The following is a 20,777-nucleotide window of genomic DNA, read 5'->3' as shown; positions in this document are numbered from 1 at the left end:
TACCACCATTAATCTCATTGCCATGTACAAAGAACTAAACGGGGTGGAAGCTGGAAGGATGGTTCCCCAGTAAAGGTTTGGAAAAACTCTATGCCCAGGGGATGCCGTCTCAGAGTGAGACAGGTGCCATTTAGGACTGAGATGTGGAGGAATTTCTTCACACATATGGTGGCGAATCTTTAGAATTCTCTAACCCCGAGTGATGTAGTAGCTCATAGAATCTCTACAGTGTGGAAGTAGGCCATTCTGTCCATCAAGTTCACTCCCTTCCCTATCTCTGTAACCTTGCATTTCTCATGGCCAGTTCACCTAACCTACCATCCCTGGACACTATGGGGCAATTTAGCATGGCCAATCCACCCTAACCTGCACATCTTTGGACTGTGGGAGGAAACTGGAGCACCTGGAGGAAACCCACACAGACACGGGGAGAATGCGCAAACTCCACACAGACAGTCACCCGAGGGTTGAATCAAACCCAGGTCCCATGTGCTGTGTGAGGCAGCAGTGCTAACCACTGAGCCATCGTGCCACCCAGGTTGATGCAGCTATAACCTTGTATATCTTTTACTCCATGTGCTTCCTGTCCACAGAATCTTTCTTTAAGTTATCATGGTTTTTGTCACATTTTATATCAACTTTTACTTTATAATATTTCCATATTAATGATTGTCCATCAATTTCCCTCTTTGTTTATTAGTCTGTCTTATAAACATACATTTCAAACCCTAAAGGACCGATCACAATTAGAGATAGTAGGAACTGCCGATGCTGGAGATTCTGAGATAACAAGGTGTAGAGCTGGATGAACACAGCAGGCCAAGGAGGAGCAGGAAAGCTGACGTTTTGGGTCTAGACCCTTCTTCAGAAATGGGGGAGGGGAAAGGGATTCTGAAATAAATAGGGAGAGAGGGGGAGGCGGATAGAAGATGGATAAAGGAGAAGATAGGTGGAGAGCCAGTATATACATTCACCTTTACTGCCTCCATCCCCGCCTCTTTGACCTGTCTATCTCCTCTCCGCTGATCTTCTCCTTTTTATTTCCTCTCCTATTTATTTCAGAATCCCCTTCCCCTCCCCCATTTCTGAAGAAGGGTCTAGACCTGAAACGTCAGCTTTCCTGCTCCTCTGATACTGCCTGACCTGCTGTGTTCCTCCAGCTCCACACCTTGGTAATTCTGACTCCAGCATCGGTAGTTCTTACTATCTCCAGGAGATGAGGCAAGTTCAGTTTGCTTTTAGAGTGTTGTTGGTGGTCTTTGAATGTTTTGCAATTTCTCAGCCGCTGTGCCAAAATCTGTTTTCAGAGCAGGTCTTTGGATATGGATTGACCAAAAACCTTCTCAGTTGAAATGGAAGAACTTCATAAAAATACTTCCTTTCTCAGCTTCATAGTTACACAGGATTGACTGGGCATGTAAAACCCTCAGGGAAGAGCTCTGTCACTATGTTTGTAATAGTTAATAGAGTGGTGGAGATATGGAGTTTTGTGAGGTCTAACTCCGGCTTCTTGCACAGGAGTTTTCTCTTGAACCCCGCTTTGAAGGAGTTGGTCAGGCAAAAAGTGAACAATCTCCGTGCCAACTCCTGGGAGATGTGGGAAGAGAGTCTGAGAAAATTTCAGATCATTTTCAACCGAATTATGTCAGAAATATAGAGGAAGCCATTTGGATCATATTTTTTCTGAAGCATAGTTCCTGAAATCTCTTCAATTTCCTCTTTCCTTGAAACTTCCGCTCTGGTAGATACCGTAATTCTTTTAATAAATGTGCCAAAAGTAATCTGAGTGGTCACGAGAACTCTCTCTCTCTCAACTGTTCTACCAGATTTGATCCTGATCTGATGCTGGGTTCCATTGATCCCCGATTCCTTTATTGAGATTGTACCTCAAGTTTCGGTAACTTTTGAGGATGGTGAGGCAGGCAGAACCCTGTATCTCTTCTACAGTCTCTCCAAATGAGAAGGACAGAGGATGGCATGGGACAAGAAGATCTGTTTGATGTTGTTTTACATAGAGAAGCTGTTGTAGTGTAGTTATCATTTGGTTCTCAATGACCAGTGGACTCCACTGCTTTTCCTGACTGCAATAGATGGATCGAAAGGGCTTCCATTGATAAACAACCCACTGGGATGTCTTATGACATGCCTTCCATCACCATAAAGTTCTGGAGTGGGTCTTGAACCAAGAGTTTTTGGCTCTGAAGTAGGGATGCTACCCACTGATCTACTGCTAGGAGATCCTGGGGCTAATTGGTGGATGTGTTACAGACCAGATGAAGTCCTCTTCGAATATATCAAAGAGATAAACTTCTTTCTTACTTAAAGGCAAGTGTAAGGTGCTGTGTTCCAGGTATAATTCCATTGGTTACACTGCTCAGCTTTATGCAAAACACACTTTATTCTTAATAAAAACCAAAAGAACTGCGGATGCTGTAAATCAGGAACAAAAACAAAGTTGCTGGAAAAGCTCAGCAAGTCTGGCAGCATCTGTGGAGGAAAAAACAGAGTTAACGTTTTGGGTCCGGTGACCCTTCCTCAGAACATTTTATTCTTACCCTGCAGTTAAAATACAAACAAAAGAAAGAAGAGTTGGTATAATTTTAACTCTATTGGAAAACTTAGCAGAATAATAGATCATTTAACTGCTAAACAGCAACTGTTCCAATCTAGTAACATCCTATAAGCACGCCCTTGGCAAAGGCAAAGTCGGTAAAACAGTTTGTCTCAAATGCAATCCGAGCAGCAGAGAGAGAACCCAAACTTTTAGCTGTAGCAGGGGGAGAGAGAAAGAGAGAGAGATAGCTTCCAAAGCCAAAACCCCAACAACTACTGAAAGCTGAACTAAAACCTTGGTTCTGTGGGAGCCTGAACCCCACCCATTCAGGCTGCTTCTATTGTTCCAACGTTTAAAAAAAAAACCCAAGGCATCAGAAGCTGTTAGCCTGGAACCTATAGCACTTTGTGAAATTCACATGCTGCTCGGGGCTCCTCCCAGTGTGCATGACACTGTAATGGTTACACAGCGACATGATGAGCACTTCATTATGGAACAGAAATTGTGTAAATTTAAAGGACATGGGACAAGGGGGAAAGGCATGGATTGAGAATTGGTTAGTAGATCAGGAGCGGACAGTAGGAACAAATGGGTCTTTCCCAGTGTGGTGTCCTCAGGAACCTTGGCTTGGGCCTCAGCTATTCAGTATATACATCAGCGGTTTGGATGAGGGAATCAAATGCAATATTTCCAAATTTGCTGCAGGCACAAAACCAGGAGGGGTGGTGAGTGGCGAGGAGGATTTGAAGAGGCTTCAGGGTGATTTGGACAAGTTGGGTGTGTGGTTGGGATTGGATATCTAAGGCTGTTGTTAAGGTATTTTCCACCCTTTTTCAGGTTTACGAAGTGGACATGGGCAGCACGGTGCCTCACAGCTCTAAGGACCTGGGTTCGATTCCAGCCTCGGGTGACTGTCCGTGTGGAGTTTGCACATTCTCCCTGTGTCTGTGTGGGTTTCCTCCAGGTGCTCCGGTTTCCTCCCACCGTCCAAAGATGTGCAGGTTAGGTGGATTGAACAGAAATGCAGTTGAGAGGAGGTGTGGGTCTGGGTGGGGTACTCTTCAGAGGGTAAGTGCAAACTCACAGAGATGTACAGCACAGAAACAGACCCTTCAGTCCAACTTGTCCATTCCAAACAGATATCCTAAATTAATGTGGTCCCATTTTCTAGCATTTGGCCCATATCCTTCTAACTTCTTCCTATTCACATACCCATCAAGATGCCTTTTAAATGTTGTTATTGTACCAGCCTCCACCACTTCCTCTGGCAGCTCATTCCTTGCACGCACCACCCTCTGCGTGAAAAAGTTGCCCCTCCGGTATCTTTTAAGTCTTTCCCCTCTCACCTCAAACCTATACCCTCTAGTTTTGGACTCCCCTACCCTGGGGAAAAGACCTTGGCTGTTCACCCTATCCATGCCCCTCATGATTTTATAAACATCTATAAGGTCACCCCTCAGCCTCCGACGCTCCAGGGAAAATAGCCCCAACCTATTTAGCCTCTCCCTATAGCTCAAACCCTCCAATGCTAGCCACATCCTTGTAGATCTTTTCTGAACTCTTTCATGTTTAATAACATCTTTGCACTAGCAGGGAGACCAGAATTGTATACAGTATGCCAAAAGTGGTCTGACTAATGCCCTGCAACATGACATCCAACTCCTATACTCAATGCACTGACCAATAAAGGCAGGCATGCCAAATGCCTTCTTCACCACCCTGTCTACCCGCGGCTCCACTTTTAAGGAACTATGAGCCCTGCACCCCTAGCCCCTTTTGTTCGGCAACAGTCCCCAGGGCCAGACCATTAAGTGGGTAAGTCCTGCCCTGGTTTGCCTTACCAAAATGCAACACCTCACATTTATCTAGATTAAACCCTATCCGCCACTCCTTGGCCCATCTGATCGAGGTCTCGTTGTACTCTGGGATAACTTTCTTCACTATCCACTACACCAACTATTTGGCCTCGATGGGCCGAATAGCCTGTTTCTGCACCTTGTTGAGCTGCGATTTTGAGCACCTGGAGTTTATTAAAACTTGGGTGTAACGGGGTATATTTTAAGACTAGGCGCTCTGAGAATTGAACCTCTCGTGATGGGAAAGCCTGTTTGTTGGTTCACAACCCACACTGATTTTCCACCCATTAGACAGTGCTGTCCCTAGATGTGAGAAGGACCGAAAGAACATTACAATTATATAGCACCTTGCACTACCTCAGGATGTTTCAAAGCTGTTCAAAGCCAACGAAAACTTTTCAAAGAGTAGGCACTGCTGTAATGTAGGAAAAACCGCAGCTAATAAGTACACAGCAAGCTCCCGCACACACCACCGAACTAAACAACCATTTCTTCAGGCATTGCATTTTAGGCGTTGATTGAAGGATAAACACTGGAGATGGGCAGACGGGACCTCGGTTTTCAATCTGTTCTGGTTCTGAGAGATGGTATCTCCCTCAGCGCAGTGTTCCCTCAATACCGGAGAGCAGTGTTCCAGTCTCTGAGGTGAAGTCTGAAACCACAGCCTTTCAAAGAGGTGAGGTGGTGATCTGAGACTGAGTATTGGCTGAACGATATCGCAACATTTAATTCAAGCAGGGTTTCAGAAGAAAGGAAGGTTTTTGCATTTGTGTAGCACCATTCGCATAGCTATTGAACCATTTTGCAGTCATTGTTGTTAGAAATGCAAACACATCAGGTTAATAATGTCAATAAGGTCAATCTATTTATTAAGTAATTATACGGGGTTTTCCCCATGGGCTTCTTGGTAATACAATGACATGTGTAGGTGTAAAGAGTTTAGATCAAGGATAAATAAAGATTTCAAACAGATCGAGACACAATGGAAGCTCTGTACCCTGCAGATTTCTTTTACTGTTTTTTCCACCTTTCTAATATTCTAGTGATTCATGTAATCATAACAAGAAAATTGTAACCCTAGTGATGAAACATTTAGGGGATTTTTATGCAACGTATTAATTTTTATCAGTTCTCCTTATCTATTCAAATTATATTTCTTTATTTGTTCATGAAATGTGAGCATCACCTGTGTATGTTCCCCATCCTTAGATGCCCTTGAATTGAGTTGCTTTCTATGCCATTTCTAGAGGACAGTGAAGAGTTTTAATCTACATTGCTGTTGACCTGGAGTTACATGTAGGCCAGGCCAATAAGGATGGCAGATCTCCTTCCCTAAACAACATTAGTGAACCAGATGGGTTTTTACAACAATTGACGATAGCTTCATGGTCACCATCACTGAGACTAGCTTACAATTCTAGATTTAGTAAGTGAATTAGAATTCCACCTGTTGCTGTGATGGGATTTGAACACGTGTTCCCACAGCATTAGCCTAGTGATGTTGCCAAAACTCCATCATGTTCTAAAGCTATGTCCTACAATCTTGTAGAAGTGACCTACTGTCTTTGTAAGGGCTGAGCATTGCCTGTGCTGTGAGAAACATAGAAACATAGAAAATAGGTGCAGGAGTGGGCCATTCGGCCCTTTGAGCCTATACCAGGACTCAATATGATCATGGCTGATCATGCAATCTCAGTATCCCATTCCCGCTTTCTCTCAATAGCCTTTGATCCCTTTATCTCTTTAAGCTCCCTCTTGTATACATCTAATGAATTGGCCCCAACAGCTTTCTGTGGGAGAGACTTCCACGGGTTCACAGCTGTCTGAATGAAGAAATTCTTCCTCATCTCAGTCTTGAATGTTTACCCCTTATTCTTAGACAGTGACCCCTAGTTCTGGACTTCCCCAACATCGGGAGCATTCTTCCCAATCTAGCCTGTCCAGTCCCATCAGGATTTTACATGTTTCTATGAGAACCAATCCCCCCCTCCCCACCTCATTCTTTTAATTTCCAGCGAGTAAAAACTCAGTTGATCCAGTCTTTCCTCATATGTCAGTTCTGCCATCCCAGGAATCAGTCTAGTGAACCTTCACTGGACTCCCTCAATAGTAAGAATGTCCTTCTTCAGACTAGGAGACCAAAACTGCACATAATACTCAAGGTTTGGCCTCACCAAGGCCCTGTATAACTGCAGCAAGACATCCTTATTCCAAAACTCAAATGCTCTCACTCTGAAGGCCCGCATGTCATTAGCTTTCCTGAGATTTTGTTGTTTCACAGACACTGCCTCTTAATATTTGCTGTGTGAAGTTCTCTGTGTTGTCCAGTTATGTGCCCCTTTAGAGTATCTAATGCAGTAAATAGGTTCTGTTCTTCTTCTGAGGTAGAGTTATTCTTCTCTCTCAGGATCCGTCCATGCGTTTTCCTAGTTTCTGCAATCTGAACAGCACAATTTGAACAGCTTTCTCCAAACAGAAGTCTTCGTTGGTCTGTAAACAATCTGACACACATTCGTCAATGATTACAACACAATTCTGTCCCTTGTGAATTCTGATTTCAAAGCTCCATTTCCACTTATCCGTAGTGATCATGAATAAAACTGTATATGGATTTCCCTGGAAGCTGAACTCTTCTGTTAAGTCTTGCTTGTTCAAGAATATTTTTTTGCTGTCAGATTAAAGCAATCATCAAAAGTGTTTTGTATTTTCTGTCTTATTCTGGTGATTCATAATATCATCCACTATAGGAGTCATTGAACAATAATGTAACAACCTGCTCAGCTCAGACTTAGTGTTTAATTTTAAAGAATTTCTGCGTAATCTGGTTTTGTTAAGGGGAGGTGCTGCTGTTACTAGATTCAAAATCCAGGCTGTCTGGACATGGGTCCAAATTTCACTATTGCAGCTGATGTCATGGGGGTTGAGGAGCAGTTAGCTCAGTTGGTTGGGCTATAAGACCAGAAGATATAGGAACAGCACTAGGCCATTTGGCCCATTGAGTCTGCTCCACCATTCGATCATGGTTAATATGTTTCTAAACCCCATTCTCCTGCCTTCACCCCATATCCTCTTACTAATCAAGAACCTATCTATTTCTGTCTTAAATACACTCAATGACCTGGCCTCCACAGCTCTCTGTGGCGATGAGTTCCACAGATTCACCACTCTCAGGCTGAAGAAATTCCTCCTCATCTCAGTTCTAAAGGGTCGTCCCTTCACTCTGAGATTATGCCTTTGTGCCCTAATCTCTCCACTAGTGGAAATATCTTCTCCACGTCCACTCTAACAAGGCCTCTCAGTATTCTGTAAGTTTCAATAAAGTCCATCCTTATCCTTCTAAACTCTACTGAGTACAGACGCAGAGTCCTCATCTGCTCCTCATATGAAAAGCCCTTCATCCTTGGGATCATTCTTGTAAGCCTCCTCCAGATCCCCTCCAACATCCATCCTTAGATACAGGGGCCAAAACTGCTCACAATATTCCAAATGCAGCCTGATCAGAGCCTTATACACCCTCAGCAGTACTTCTCTGCCCTTGTATTCTCTTGAAATGAATGCTAACATTGCCTTCTGAAATTATTGCGCAGAGGCCAGTAACTCATCACCAAGTCACCCTTTATTTACATGTGGAGTGTACATGAGCTGTGACCAATCAGTCCCTAGACTGAAGTGAGATAACACAGTGTGGAGCTGGAAGATCACAGCAGGCCAGGCAGCATCAAAGGAGCAGGAAAGCTGACGTTTCGGATAGTTCCTACTATACTCTGGACTGACGTGACCTTCTGAATCTCCTGTTTATATCTGTCAGCCAAGGCTCCCTGTTTGGCTCAGATTAACAACCCCAATCAGAGATCTCATATTCAATGAGCTCCATGGTTCCAATCACTGCACCTGCCTATCTTCAAATGAACCTGCATCTTAACCCTAAGAGAATCCTGAACTAGGACTCCCAAGTCCCTTAGTGCTTCAGATTTCAGAAGAGGTTCCTGCACTTTTTTAAAAGGCAGAAGTGGCAGTTCTAGCTTGGAGGATTCTCCCACCGTTTTCAGCCAGGGTAGAGGTTATCCTACTTCTCCTCAGGTTAAATTGATGCTTCCCCACCTTTCACAGCCTAACACACACAGCACACCCCCTGCACAATTTTAAAAATAGAATTATTTGGCTGCAGTCTTCGTAAATGGTTCTGCCAAAATTGTTTAAATCTTGAGTGTCCCTATCTTCTGCAGGTTTTTCAACGTTCAATCTTTCTTCTTCTGTTTGTGTCTTTCATCAACACTTCAACTTTTTCTCTTTTATGGCCTTAAATAAGATCTGTGCCTCTCCAATACTCCAGCCCCTGTTTAAGTTGTTTTTTCTAGGCTTTAGTTTGTCCCTTGCAGCTCTGCCTTGTGGAGCCTATTCACAACGGCAGTTTGTTATGACAATTTACATTTTCTTTCCAGCGTGGTCTTTACATTATTTTTGTAAACCGCTTCTCCCCTTCTCTCAGAGACCTTTATCTTTAAACATAGAGGCTTCAGTCACGCTCTACAGAGCTTTCTTCTGGAAAATATTTGCTTCTTCACAGTGTCCGAGCTGTGACTCTCTTCCCTGCCCACACTGCTTTCTGTTCGTCTGGTACTGGCCCCGGGGTGAAACTCTCCTTCTGGGTGCTGTTTTTGCCCTGCTGCTGCTCCCACAACCACAGCTGGCCATCCGTATCTTCTTAAAGCAACAATGCTCTTAAAGTGGTAACACCTTCAAGACGTTCTCTTCTTCAGGGTCAAATAGAATTTGAATCCACGCCATTGCTCATCTTCTGGTTGCCATCCATTGGTGGCTTGTGGTAGGGAGAGTTTGCAACTGGGGCTAATTATCAGTGGTAGAGAATAGACTGCTAGATAGTCCTAACCAGAAGAGGCACCAGTCTTACATAAGCAGGCAAAGTTTACATATTTTCCTAATCAACCTATTCACAGATGTTATTACACCTATGGAGCAGGTGGGACTTGAACCCAGGTCTCCTGATCCAGAGATATGGGCACTACTCCTGCATCACAAGTGCTCCTATAGTTGACTGCATGATAGTAATACGTACAATTAGACATAACTTGAATCACCAAGCGCCTGGTATGTTACATCTGTCACCATCAGGACACAGTGCAAGACTTGGCTTCTCCACTAAAGACTTGCAACATCTTCAAGGAGCAGGTGAAGACTCTGTGTCCGTACTCAATGAAGTTTAGAAGGATGAGTCGGGGGGGACTGGGTGGAATCTGATTGAAATTTACGGAATACTGAGATGCCTGGATACAGTGGATGTGGAGAAAATGTTTCCACTAGTAGGAGAGACTAGGACCCAAGGGCACAGCCTCAGAGTGAAGGGACGACCCCTTAGAACTGAAATGAGGAGGAATTTCTTCAGCCAGAGGATGGTTAATCTGTGGGACTCATTGCCACAGAGAGCTGTGGAGGGCCAAGTCATTGAGTGTATTTAAGACAGAGATAGGCAGGATCTTGATTAGTAAGGGGATCAAAGGTTATGGGGAAAAGTCAGGAGAATGGGGTTGAGAAACATATCAGCCATGATTGAATGATGGAGCAGGCTCGATGGACTGAATGGCCTAATTCTGCTCCTATATCTTATGGTCGGATTATGGGGTCTTATCAGGTTGGGTGAAGCAAATGGAACTTCATCATGAACTATCAAAACTATTATCTCATACAACGACCAGGACTTAAAGTAACGTTGTAACAGCAGCTGACTGATTCCAGTGATGATTCTGAATGACAAACTCCTTTGAATAGATTTCTCTCTTTGCTGACTTGGTGTTAATTGGGAGAGATGGACACCCATGCCTGATTTTCACTAAATTGACGTCTGCAGGCTCAATAAAGATTAAGGGATTATCAGTAGTCAGATTCTCTCTGAAGCTGTTCAGCTAATAGCCAAGAGGACATCAGAGAGGTCTGCATAAACATATAGCCAATGCTAAAACCTATCTCATCTTTCAAAATCGCCTCCTGGACTCAACAATGCGTTCAACAATTTTACACGCTAACCCCTGCCCCATTTTATTTTATTTTGTTTCTCTTTGTTGGTTTCCTATTTCTGTCTCATTTTTCTTTCCCTCATTTCCTCTACATTAGAATTAGAATTAGGTTTTGTTTTCACATGTACTCGGGTACAAAAGTCCAGGCACACAATGTAACGTATACAACGTTGCCCCACATGGCGCCATTTTAGGTAGAAAGTGCCTAGTTACAAATCTTAGAGACTAAAATAGATTAGGTATAAAAATAGAGAAATAAAGAAATTAAAACTTCCACATTACAGTTCTTCACAGTATAAATTAGGAAAATGATGAAATAAAGTTAAAAGATAAATGATAAATGGAAGATGGGGCCCATTTGGAACTCTACCATTTATACCTCTCTAGACACACCTTTTGGTTCTTTCTCTTTCACGATGGTTCAGTGGTTAACACTGCTGCCTCACAGCACCAGAGACCCAGGTTCGATTCTATCCTCGGATAACTGTCTGTGTGGAGTTTGCACATTTTCCCTGTGTCTGCCTGGGTTTCCTCCCACAGTCCAATGATGTGCCTGCTAGGTGGATTGGCCACGGGAAATTGCCCCATAGTGTCCAGGCGTGTGTAAATTAGGTGGATTAGATGTGGTGGATGCAGTGTTGTAGGGAGATGGGATGCTCTTCAGAAGGGCGGTGTGGACTTGTTGGGCCGAATGGCCTGTTTCCACACTGTAAGGATTCTATATTCAGCTCTTCTAATTTCAGGCTTTGCTTTTGTGCACTGTTGTCTACTTCACAGTCTGCCTAGCATCTGGACCCACAGACCTTGTTAGTAAAACTTCCAGGAAAGGGCAGTGTTGCCTTTTTATTCAACATTCGCTCCATTCCATTGCATTCAGGGAAAGTTTCCATGCCTGAAATTAAGCACATTCCTCTCCTGGACATGTCTGGGACTGAGGATAGTCAGTATCCCAGACCAATATCGGATGGAAGGAGCATATTGGGCCCCTTGACCCTGCTCCCCACTTTAGTATTCAAAATTCTGTTCCATGCCACTTGCTGTAAACTGGTGTTCCTAGACTTTCTACCATCATGGGAATATAAGAAATAAAAGCAGTAGGCCATTCACCCCCCTGAATCTGTTCCAGCTGTCAATAAAACATGGTGGATCCAGTTGTGGGCTTTCCTGATGTCACCCGTGACCCTGGGCTCCCTTATCAGAGAATCATAGAATCCTTATAGTGTGCAGGCAGGCTATTCGGCCCATCGAGTCCATACCAACCCTCTGAAGAGCATCCCACCCAGACCCAGCCCCCTTCCCCATCCCTGTAACCCCTGCATTTCCCATGGGCTAACCCACACTAACCTGCACCTCCCTGGCTACTATGGGGCAATTTGGCATGGCCAGTCCACCCTAAACTGCACAATTTGGGCTGTGGGAATCTTAGCAAAATCTCTGTTTAACTCAGGCCTGACAATATTCGACAAACTCCACTGTTCATGAGGTGAAAGACTTCCGAGAAACTAACGACCCCCAAAGTAATGGAGACAGCTTTACGTTGTCTGCCTTGTCCAAACCTATCCGAATCTCATAAGCCCCTATCAAATTTTCCCCCTCAACCTCCCTTGCTCACTGCAGGAGTGAGCCCCAATTTCTCCAGCCCCAACCCTTTGAGTTACATACCTTCAGCCCTGCGCCCATTCTGCTAAAGTCTCCTCTCTACACTTGGAGTTAAATTGCACCTAACCGTGTTCTGATCCAGCCAAGCTTCTCACTGTAAAGTCCCTTGCTACAGTGCTGACGCTGCTGCACAGTCCATAATTAGCTCCATTCAAACGTTTATGGTAACTGCTGAAAACAAAAGTGGCTTGCGCCTTAAACAGCTCAGGAGGAAGTAGCTGTAATCATAGAGCTGAGGGTCAGTGCACATTGAACATTCAAAAGTGTGACCGGAGATTCTGAAGGCTGTTTCTCTCCTCAGTGGGTTAGAGTCACACACAGGCCAGTCCATCACCCCTCCCTGGGCATCTTGTTATTCCTTGTTATTCCTCAGCACTGGACCGAGAGCTGAAGAGTTTCACAGAGAAGCTGAAACAGCCATGGAGGATAACCAAGAAGGTAGGTAAAACATTATTTTTATTCCCTCCTACTCTGTCCACTGACAACTAGCTGGTCTGGTTGGTTCATTGTTGCAGACAGCACTGAGATCAGCAGCACAGGAAGATCCCAAAGCCTACCCCTACTCCTGACCATTTCCCCTTTGTACCCAGTGTCCCCTCCAGCACCCCCACCAGCTGAAATGCTCGGACCTCTCAAGTGGGAGCCCAGCTATGATGCACCACAAGGTTGAATGGCTGTTAGCAATTGGAGTGAAAGGATGGCAGTGGGTATTTAAGGTACTTTTTAGCTGGGGATGGGGTGTCCCACTCTATGCCAGGAGACCATTGAATGGAACAAGTGAGTTATTTGTGAAGGGAGTATTTTGAACCTTGGTGTTTGCTTTCAGCTTTGCAGCTTTTGGTGTTACAGTGGGGTCCTAAGAAGAGGTGCTGCAAGCATGACAGTGTTGTGAAAGTCTCCTGCAGATGGACACATAAGTTAGGGATCCAGATTTTGGACAGACTGAGGGAAACTCTGCTCGTTTTCTTGAAGGTTGTGATTAGACAGTTGCTTAGTTTGGAGAAGGGACTGAAACATTAAGTAAGGGACATGAGAAAAAACACAGAGACCATGCATTTATTCAGAGATCATCACAAAGCCCTTTCGAAACATAATACTCTGTGATACACAGCAACCACGGAATCTCCACAGTGCAGAAAAAGGCCATTCAGCCCATCATTCTGCACAAGCCCTCCAAAGAAAGTATCCCATCCAGATCAACGCCTCCCCCCGCCATCCTGTCCCTGTAACGTTGCATTTCTCATGGCTAACCCACCCAGCCTGCATATCCCTGAACACTACGGGCAATTTAGCATGGCCAATCCACCTAACCTGCAAATCGTTGGACTGTGGGAGGAAACTGGAGCACCCGGAGGAAACCCACGCAGACACGGGGAGAATGTACCGAGGGTGGAATCGAACCCAGGTCCCTGGCGCTGTGAGCCAGCCACTGAGCCACTGAAGCAGTTTGCACATGGAGATAGTAGGCATGTTTTCATAGCTATGGGAGTCAGTTAGCACAGCTGATAGGTTTGTGATACAGGCCGACACCAATAATGTGGGCTTGATCCCCGCTCTGGTTGAGGTTACCATAAAGGTCCTGTCTTCTCAACCTCCTGCCTGAGATGTAGTGACCATCAGGTTAAACTCACCACCAGTCACCTCTCTAATGAGAGAGTGGGACCATGTTAAAACTATACAACGAGGGAGATAGTCAACTAAGTCTTTTAAGCAGATTTGGTTGATGGAGAGCAGTTGAACAGGACAAAGGGAGAGAAATCTCTTCTTCAACAATCAGCACAGGATCCTTTATATCCACCAGAGACAGGAGATAGATTCCTTCTTTAATACCCCACTGTACCTCTGACAATGCAGCCCTCCCTCAGTACAGCACTGGGATGGTCAACCCTGACAAGGTGCGCTGATATTCTGGGGACCCAGGTTGAAATCCCACCACGGCAGATGGTAGAATTTGAATTCAATAAAATATCTGGAATTAAGAGTCTAATGACGGCCATGAACCCATTGCTGATTGTTGGGGAAAAACCCATCTAGTTCACTAATGTCCTTTAGGGAAGGAAACTGCCATTCTTACCTGGTCTGGGCCAACATGTGACAACCCACAGCAATGTGGGTGACTCTTAAGCGCCCTCTGGGCAATTAGGGATGGGCAGTAAATGCTGACCTAACTAGTGACACCCACATTCCGTGAATGAATAAAATAAAAATGGATTGACTGTGACACTGAAAAGCCATTCTGATGTTCCAACGTTGAGGTGTGAATATGAGAAATGGCCACTTACAGAGGACAGACAGCAAGGCTCCTTCACACCTAAGAGTTAGAGAGATGTCTGGACAGGAAAAGAGTGACTTTAGATGTGGTGAATTGACTCCGAGTAGAGCAGGCCTCATTGTTATGGAAACTGGGGTTATGAGTAAGCTGGGACAGCCAGATAAGTTGCGCCTCAATGCAGGGCCTGTGGTATCTTCTTTGGTTTTGCATTCTTGTAAATACAGAGAGAGGTGAGTGAGTTCTCACAGACATTTCCAATTGAACTGCACTGCTCCACCACTTTAGGATCACCACTCACACCCTGCAACAGCCAGAACAAGTCGCATTTATCTAGTGCCTTTGGTGCGGTAGTCCCAACACAGACCAATAACCCAATAGACCCTTTCATAAAGCATGACATTAATATATTAAAGAAAGCTCAGCCCTTTCTAAATACAAGGTCCTTTATTTTAGATATGAAGGGAAGATATTAGAGTGAATTTTCCAAAGTGTGGTGATGACAATCAGATTGTCACTTTGATCACTTTTACTTAACCTCTTCTGGAACTTGTGTTTCTGGTCAGAACTTCCAGTTCCAATCCCTAATGTTCACGTCTGTTCAGAGACCAGGTGAACAGAGCACAGGATCAGTCCTGGGTGGAGGTCAAACCTTTCTACAGCAATAGCTGCGGCACTCTAGAATTTCAACTTAACATCTCACCTGAAAGATCTCACCTTTGACAGTATAGCACTCCCTCAGCACTGATCCTCTGACAGTGCGGCACTCCCTCAGCACTGATCCTCTGACAGTGCAGCACTCCCTCAGCACTGATCCACTGTCAGTGCGGCACTCCATTAGTACTGACCCTCCGACAGTGCGGCGCTCCCTCAGCACTGACCCTCCAACAGTGCGGTACTCCCTCAGCACTGACCCTCTGACAGAGCGGTACTCCCTCAGCACTGACCCTCCGACAGTGCAGCACTCCGTCAGCACTGATCCATTGTCAGTGCGGCGCTCCCTCAGTACTGACCCTCCGACAGTACGGCGCTCCCTCAGCACTGACCCTCCGACAGTGCGGCACTCCCTCAGCACTGATCCTCTGACAGGGCGGCGCTCCCTCAGCACTGATCCACTGTCAGTGCGGCACTCCTTCAGTACTGACCCTCCAACAGTGCGGCACTCCCTCAGTACAGAACCTCTGACAGTGTGGCACTCCCTCAGCACTGACCCTCCGACAGTGCGGTACTCCCTCAGCACTGACCCTCCGACAGCACGGTACTCCCTCAGCACTGACTCGCCGACAGTGTGGCACTCCCTCAGTACTGTCCCTCTGACAGTGTGGCACTCCCTCAGCACTGACCCTCCGACAGTGCGTTACTCCCTCAGCACTGACCCTCCAACAGTGCAGTACTCCCTCAGCACTGACACTCCGACAGTGCGGTTCTCCCTCAGCACTGACTCGCCGACAGTGTGGCACTCCCTCAGCACTGACCCTCCAACAGTGTGGCATTCCCTCAGTTCTGACCCTCAGGCAGTATGGCACGCCCTCAGTACTTAACCTCTGACAATGCGGCACTCCCTCAGCACTGACTGTCCGACAGTATGGCACTCCCTCAGCACTGACCCTCCAACAGTGCAGTGCTCCCTCAGTACTGTCCCTCTGACAGTGTGGGACTCCCTCAGCACTGACCTCTGACAATGCGGCGCTCCCTCGGTACTACATGAAGATGGTCATGTTGCAGTCTGTACTTTGAACTGGTGGCATGTGGGTTTAGTCTCTGCGCATGAAAAGGTAATAATTAACTTGTCAGTATTTCTAAAGCCATGATTTCAAATCAGAATGTGTCAGATAGCAGCTGGCAGGTGTCCTCGTGGAGTGATAATTTGTTTACATTGAAAAGTATAAGCTTGCTTTTGGTTTAGAAGAATCAAAAATGGTTTTTTTTCTGCTCAAGAAATCCCATGGATTGGAAAGATTTCAGAATAGCCACAGGAGAATTGATTGGTACCAGATGTAGGAACACTTTTTCCTGAAGAAAGGAATTATTCAGAACAGTTAGGAACTGGGTCACTTCAGGATTTAATTTTAGAAATTCCATATCAGTAGTGTTTGGTTGGAAACCTGAAGGGGGTTATTTTAAACTAAGAAAGTTTAAGCTCAATTGTGTAAATAATTATGGTAAAGGTTATCAAACTCTCATGACTGGGAATTGAAAGCAACAGATAAGTAGAGAAGTCAAATCTGGTATTTCAGTAATTTAAAGTGATGGCATTCAGATAGAAGGAACTTTGTTCTGCCATTTGTTTCAAAATCTTTCAAATTGTACTAAATGTAAACATCTTGGTTTGGTATATTTCATCCTAGTTTCTTTTGTTTTACTGTTAACACCAAATCTGCAGCATTGCGTATTTGTGTTTCAGTGAAAGGCCACTATGTTAAATAAAAATAAAACAGAATCTGATCTATCAAGCCAGATTTCAGTCTGGGATCTGATGTGTCCAGTGATATCTTCAGCAGGGATCATAGAATTGGATAGCAATGGGTGGCACAGTGGCTCAGTGGTTAGCACTGCTACCTCGCAGTGCCAGGGACTCGGGTTTGATTCCACCTTTGGGCGACTGTCTGTGTGGAGTTTGCACATTCTTCCCGTGTCGGCGTGGGTTTCCTCCGGGGGCTCCGGTTTCCTCCCACACTCCAAAGATGTGCAGGCTAGGGTGGATTGGAGATGTCGTGTTGCATATATTGTCCAGGGATGTGCAGGCTAGATGTTAGCCATGGAAATGCATGGTTACAGGGATAGGGTGGGATGCTCTGTGGAGGGTCAGTGTGGACCTGATGGGCTGAATGGCCTGCTTCCATACTGTAGGGGTTATATGATCTGAAGCACCTGCATACTGAGAGCTTTGGCACTCCTGTTCTGGTTGCAGGTGATTGTTTGAGACTCACCACAATTCCACTGTTAAACATTATCTCTCACATCTTCAGAACGTATGTGTCTGTGCATGTAGAGGAAATTGATACCCATCAAATATAACTGATGTAGATAGTGTCATATCCGTTGACTGGTTCAGCACAGTTGTCTATGGAACCTTCTTTGACAACTTGCATTGATATGCTTAAATTAGAAGGGGTGAACCAATTTGTTTTCATGTTCCACTCCTCCAATAATCACAACAAAATTTAAAATTAAAAATGGAGGTGATACTGCCAGTTTATATATACATATCAGAGTTCATATAGCTCAGTAACAGAAACAAGTCAGACAGGGCTCTTAAGTAATGGCTAACATGTTTGTTAAACTTACTCAAGCAAAGAGGGCAGCACGGTGGCTCAGTGGTTAGCACATCTGCCTCACAGTGGCAGGGACCCAGAATCAATTCCACTGTCTGTGTGGAGTTTGCACATTCTCCCTGTGTCTGAGTGGGTTTCTTCAAAGTGCTCTGGTTTCCTCCCCACCAGTCCAAAAAATGTGCAGGTTAGGTGGATTGGCCATACTAAATTGCCCCATAGCGCGCAGGCTAGGGCGATTAGCCATGGGAAATGCAGGGTTACAGGGATAGGTTCGGCCTGTGTACCATGCTCTTTGGGGAATTGGTGTGGGCTTAAAAGGGCTGAATGGCCTGCTTCCGCACTGTAGGGATTTTATTAACAAAAGGTTTAAACAGCAATTTCATACAACACGGTTCTTGAAAAGAAGAACACACAAACAGAAAAAGTGTTATATGGGAAGGACTTTTCAATTAATTAATAAATTCAGAAAAAAAAAATGAGATTGTTCCAAATACTTTGCAAGTCACTTTGAGCAACAAAAAACTTGTTGGTATTAGGATTTTGTCCTGGATCAGGTATGGCTAGCTGAGTTATTTTCATCTGGAGACAGTAGAGTTGATTCAGACTTTTCCCTAACTCTCTACTTGTGGTGATGAGGCATTCCAGTGAGTTTTCAACTATTGTACTTTGGTGAGAAAGATTTCAAGGAAATAGAGAGAAAGAGTGAATGTTGTTATTCCAGGTAAGTTTTCACTCTTGGTGTCTGCACTCAAATCCAACAATTCTGTTGCACCCAAAAACTCACGTGACCTCTCTCTGAATGTGTTTTGGACATAGTGACTCCAACTGAGCAGCTTATGATCTTTGCAAATGCAGAGAATTTCCTTGCTGTAACCAGCCTCCTTCGCTTTGTAAAATATTCCTTCCAAGAAGCCCAAGGTGGGGAAATACGCTCTGTAGGCGACCTAAATTAACAGATAGCACATCTTCATAACAGTGTGTATGTGTTATGCAAAATGGTCGGTAAACTTTTGAAGAAGAAATTTTACTCAGATGATCTGTAGTCTATTGATGGAAATACGGTTGACACTTCAGGTTAGAGTAAGGCTGACCGTCAGAGTGAAAATGTTGAAATCTCGTGAGTAGGGAATTGGACCAGTGCCCATCTCGTACACAGCTAATCTGGAAAGTTGCTGTTCATAAAATATTGCAAATGGCAACAAGGTTGGGGCTAGGAGAGAGCAATGAGAATTTCACTGGTTCTGCAGTGATTAACAGGGCACTAATCATGTAATATAGAACAGTACAGCACAGAAACAGGCCCTTTGGCCTACTATGATTGTGTTGACCAAGATGACATTTAATCTGCCTGCAAATGGTCTGTATCCCTGTATTGTCTGGATGTTTTTATTTTATTTATTCACTCACAGGATGAGGGTGTCACTGGATTGGCCAGTATTTATTGCCATCCCTAATTGCCCAGAGGGCAGTTAAGCTGCAATGACATTACTGTGGGTCTGTAGTCACGTGAACCAGTTCAGTTATGTTCATGTGTCTGTGTCTATCTAAATACCTTAATCTTGTAGGTCAAATGATAGTGTAGTGTCAATGCTGTTGCACTAATAATCTAGGGATCCCAGCGAATGTTTTGGGAAAATTGGCTCAAATCTCACTGTGGTAACTGACAGAGTCTAACTTTGACAAGTCAAAGAGATTTTTAAAAAATTGTTAGTATTGAACGCTAGTCTCAGTAATCGTAACAACGAAACCATCATCAATTATTATTAAACTTCATCTGGGTCACTAATATCCTTCAGGGAGGGAAGTTTGCCATCCTTACCTGGTCTGGGTTACATGTGACTCCAGACCCACAGGACTCTTAACCACCCTCTGAAGTGCCCTGGTATGCCATTCAGTCCAAGGGCAAATCGGGATGGGCTATAAATACTAGTCTTGAAAGTGACACCCACATCTGATAAACCAATGTAACAGTCCGACACAAAACAGTTACACTCACACATGAATATGCTGTTCCCATTCCTTAGCTTCTTATGTTTCAACAGTTAACCAATATTATAAACATGTAGCTGAAATGCACTTACTGTTAAAACCATTTCCATAGAATGGTTAAGAGTGAATCTATCAATTATAGAGTCACAGAAGCATATAGATTGGAAACAGACCCTTCGGTCCAACCAGACCACGCCGACCATAACCCCAAACTAAACTAGTCCCACTTTCTTGCGCTGCCCATAGCCCCCCAAACATTTCTTATTCATGTGCTTATTCAAATGTCTTTTAAACGTTGTAACTGTACCTACATCCGTCACCTCCTCTGGAAGTTCATTCCACATACGAACCACTCTCTGTGTAAAAAAATTGCCCCTCATGTCTTTTTAAAATCTTTCTCCTCTCACCTTAAAAATCTTCCCTCCAGTCTTGAAATCACCAACGTAAGGAAAAGGCACCTGCCATTCACTTTATCTATCACCTCCATGACTTTATATACATCAAGACTGGAGGGAAGATTTTTAAGGTGAGAGGAGAAAGATTTTAAAAAGACATGAGGGGCAATTTTTTTACACAGAGAGTGGTTCGTATGTGGAATGAACTTCCAGAGGAGGTGACGGATGTAGGTACAGTTACAACGTTTAAAAGACATTTGAATAAGCACATGAATAAGAAATGTTTGGGGAAATGTTTGTGCTCCAGTGAAAACGTCCCAGCATCTCCTTAAAACTCAAACCGTCCAATCCTGGCAACATCCTAGTAAATCTTTTCTGAATCCTTTCTTGCTTAATAATATCCTTCCTATAACAGGGAGACCAGAATAAGAACTGTATCATGTTTCTGAGTTAATTGATGCTGCCCTACAAACGCACCATTGGCTCAGAGAAGGGAATAACCAGCCTTAACTATTGCTTTTCACTGGGACTCTGTGGGCAGTGTGGAGATGGCATTATCATCCATGAATCCCCCCCTATCAACAACTGGGAGCTACTATTGACCAGAAACTGAACTGGACTCACCACATAAACACAGTGGCTACAAGAGCAGGTCAGAGTCTAGGGGTCCTGCAGTGAGTAACTCACCACCTGACTCCCCAAAGTCTGTCCACCATCTACAAGGCACAAGTCAGGAGTGTGATGGAAT

The 20,777-nt window shown here is 44.4% G+C and overlaps 1 protein-coding gene across 1 annotated transcript in view; it reads left to right on the top strand.

The window, feature by feature from the left end:
* The first annotated feature begins 12,414 nt into the window (after nucleotides 1–12,414).
* LOC109917633 (cytohesin-3-like) overlaps nucleotides 12,415–20,777 on the top strand; it is a 76,258-nt gene continuing 67,895 nt past the window's right edge. Inside the window, exon 1 of the mRNA XM_048617623.1 lies at nucleotides 12,415–12,539. Coding sequence (XP_048473580.1) covers nucleotides 12,521–12,539 — 19 coding nt within the window. The 5' untranslated portion in view covers nucleotides 12,415–12,520. The remainder of the gene's footprint in view (nucleotides 12,540–20,777) is intronic.

The sequence above is a fragment of the Rhincodon typus genome, chromosome 37, assembly GCF_021869965.1.
Source record: "Rhincodon typus isolate 14 chromosome 37, sRhiTyp1.1, whole genome shotgun sequence".
In the NCBI taxonomy this organism is placed as follows: domain Eukaryota; kingdom Metazoa; phylum Chordata; class Chondrichthyes; order Orectolobiformes; family Rhincodontidae; genus Rhincodon; species Rhincodon typus.
Note: the sequence above shows the minus strand (reverse complement) of the source record. Positions and strands in the feature narration are given on the sequence as shown.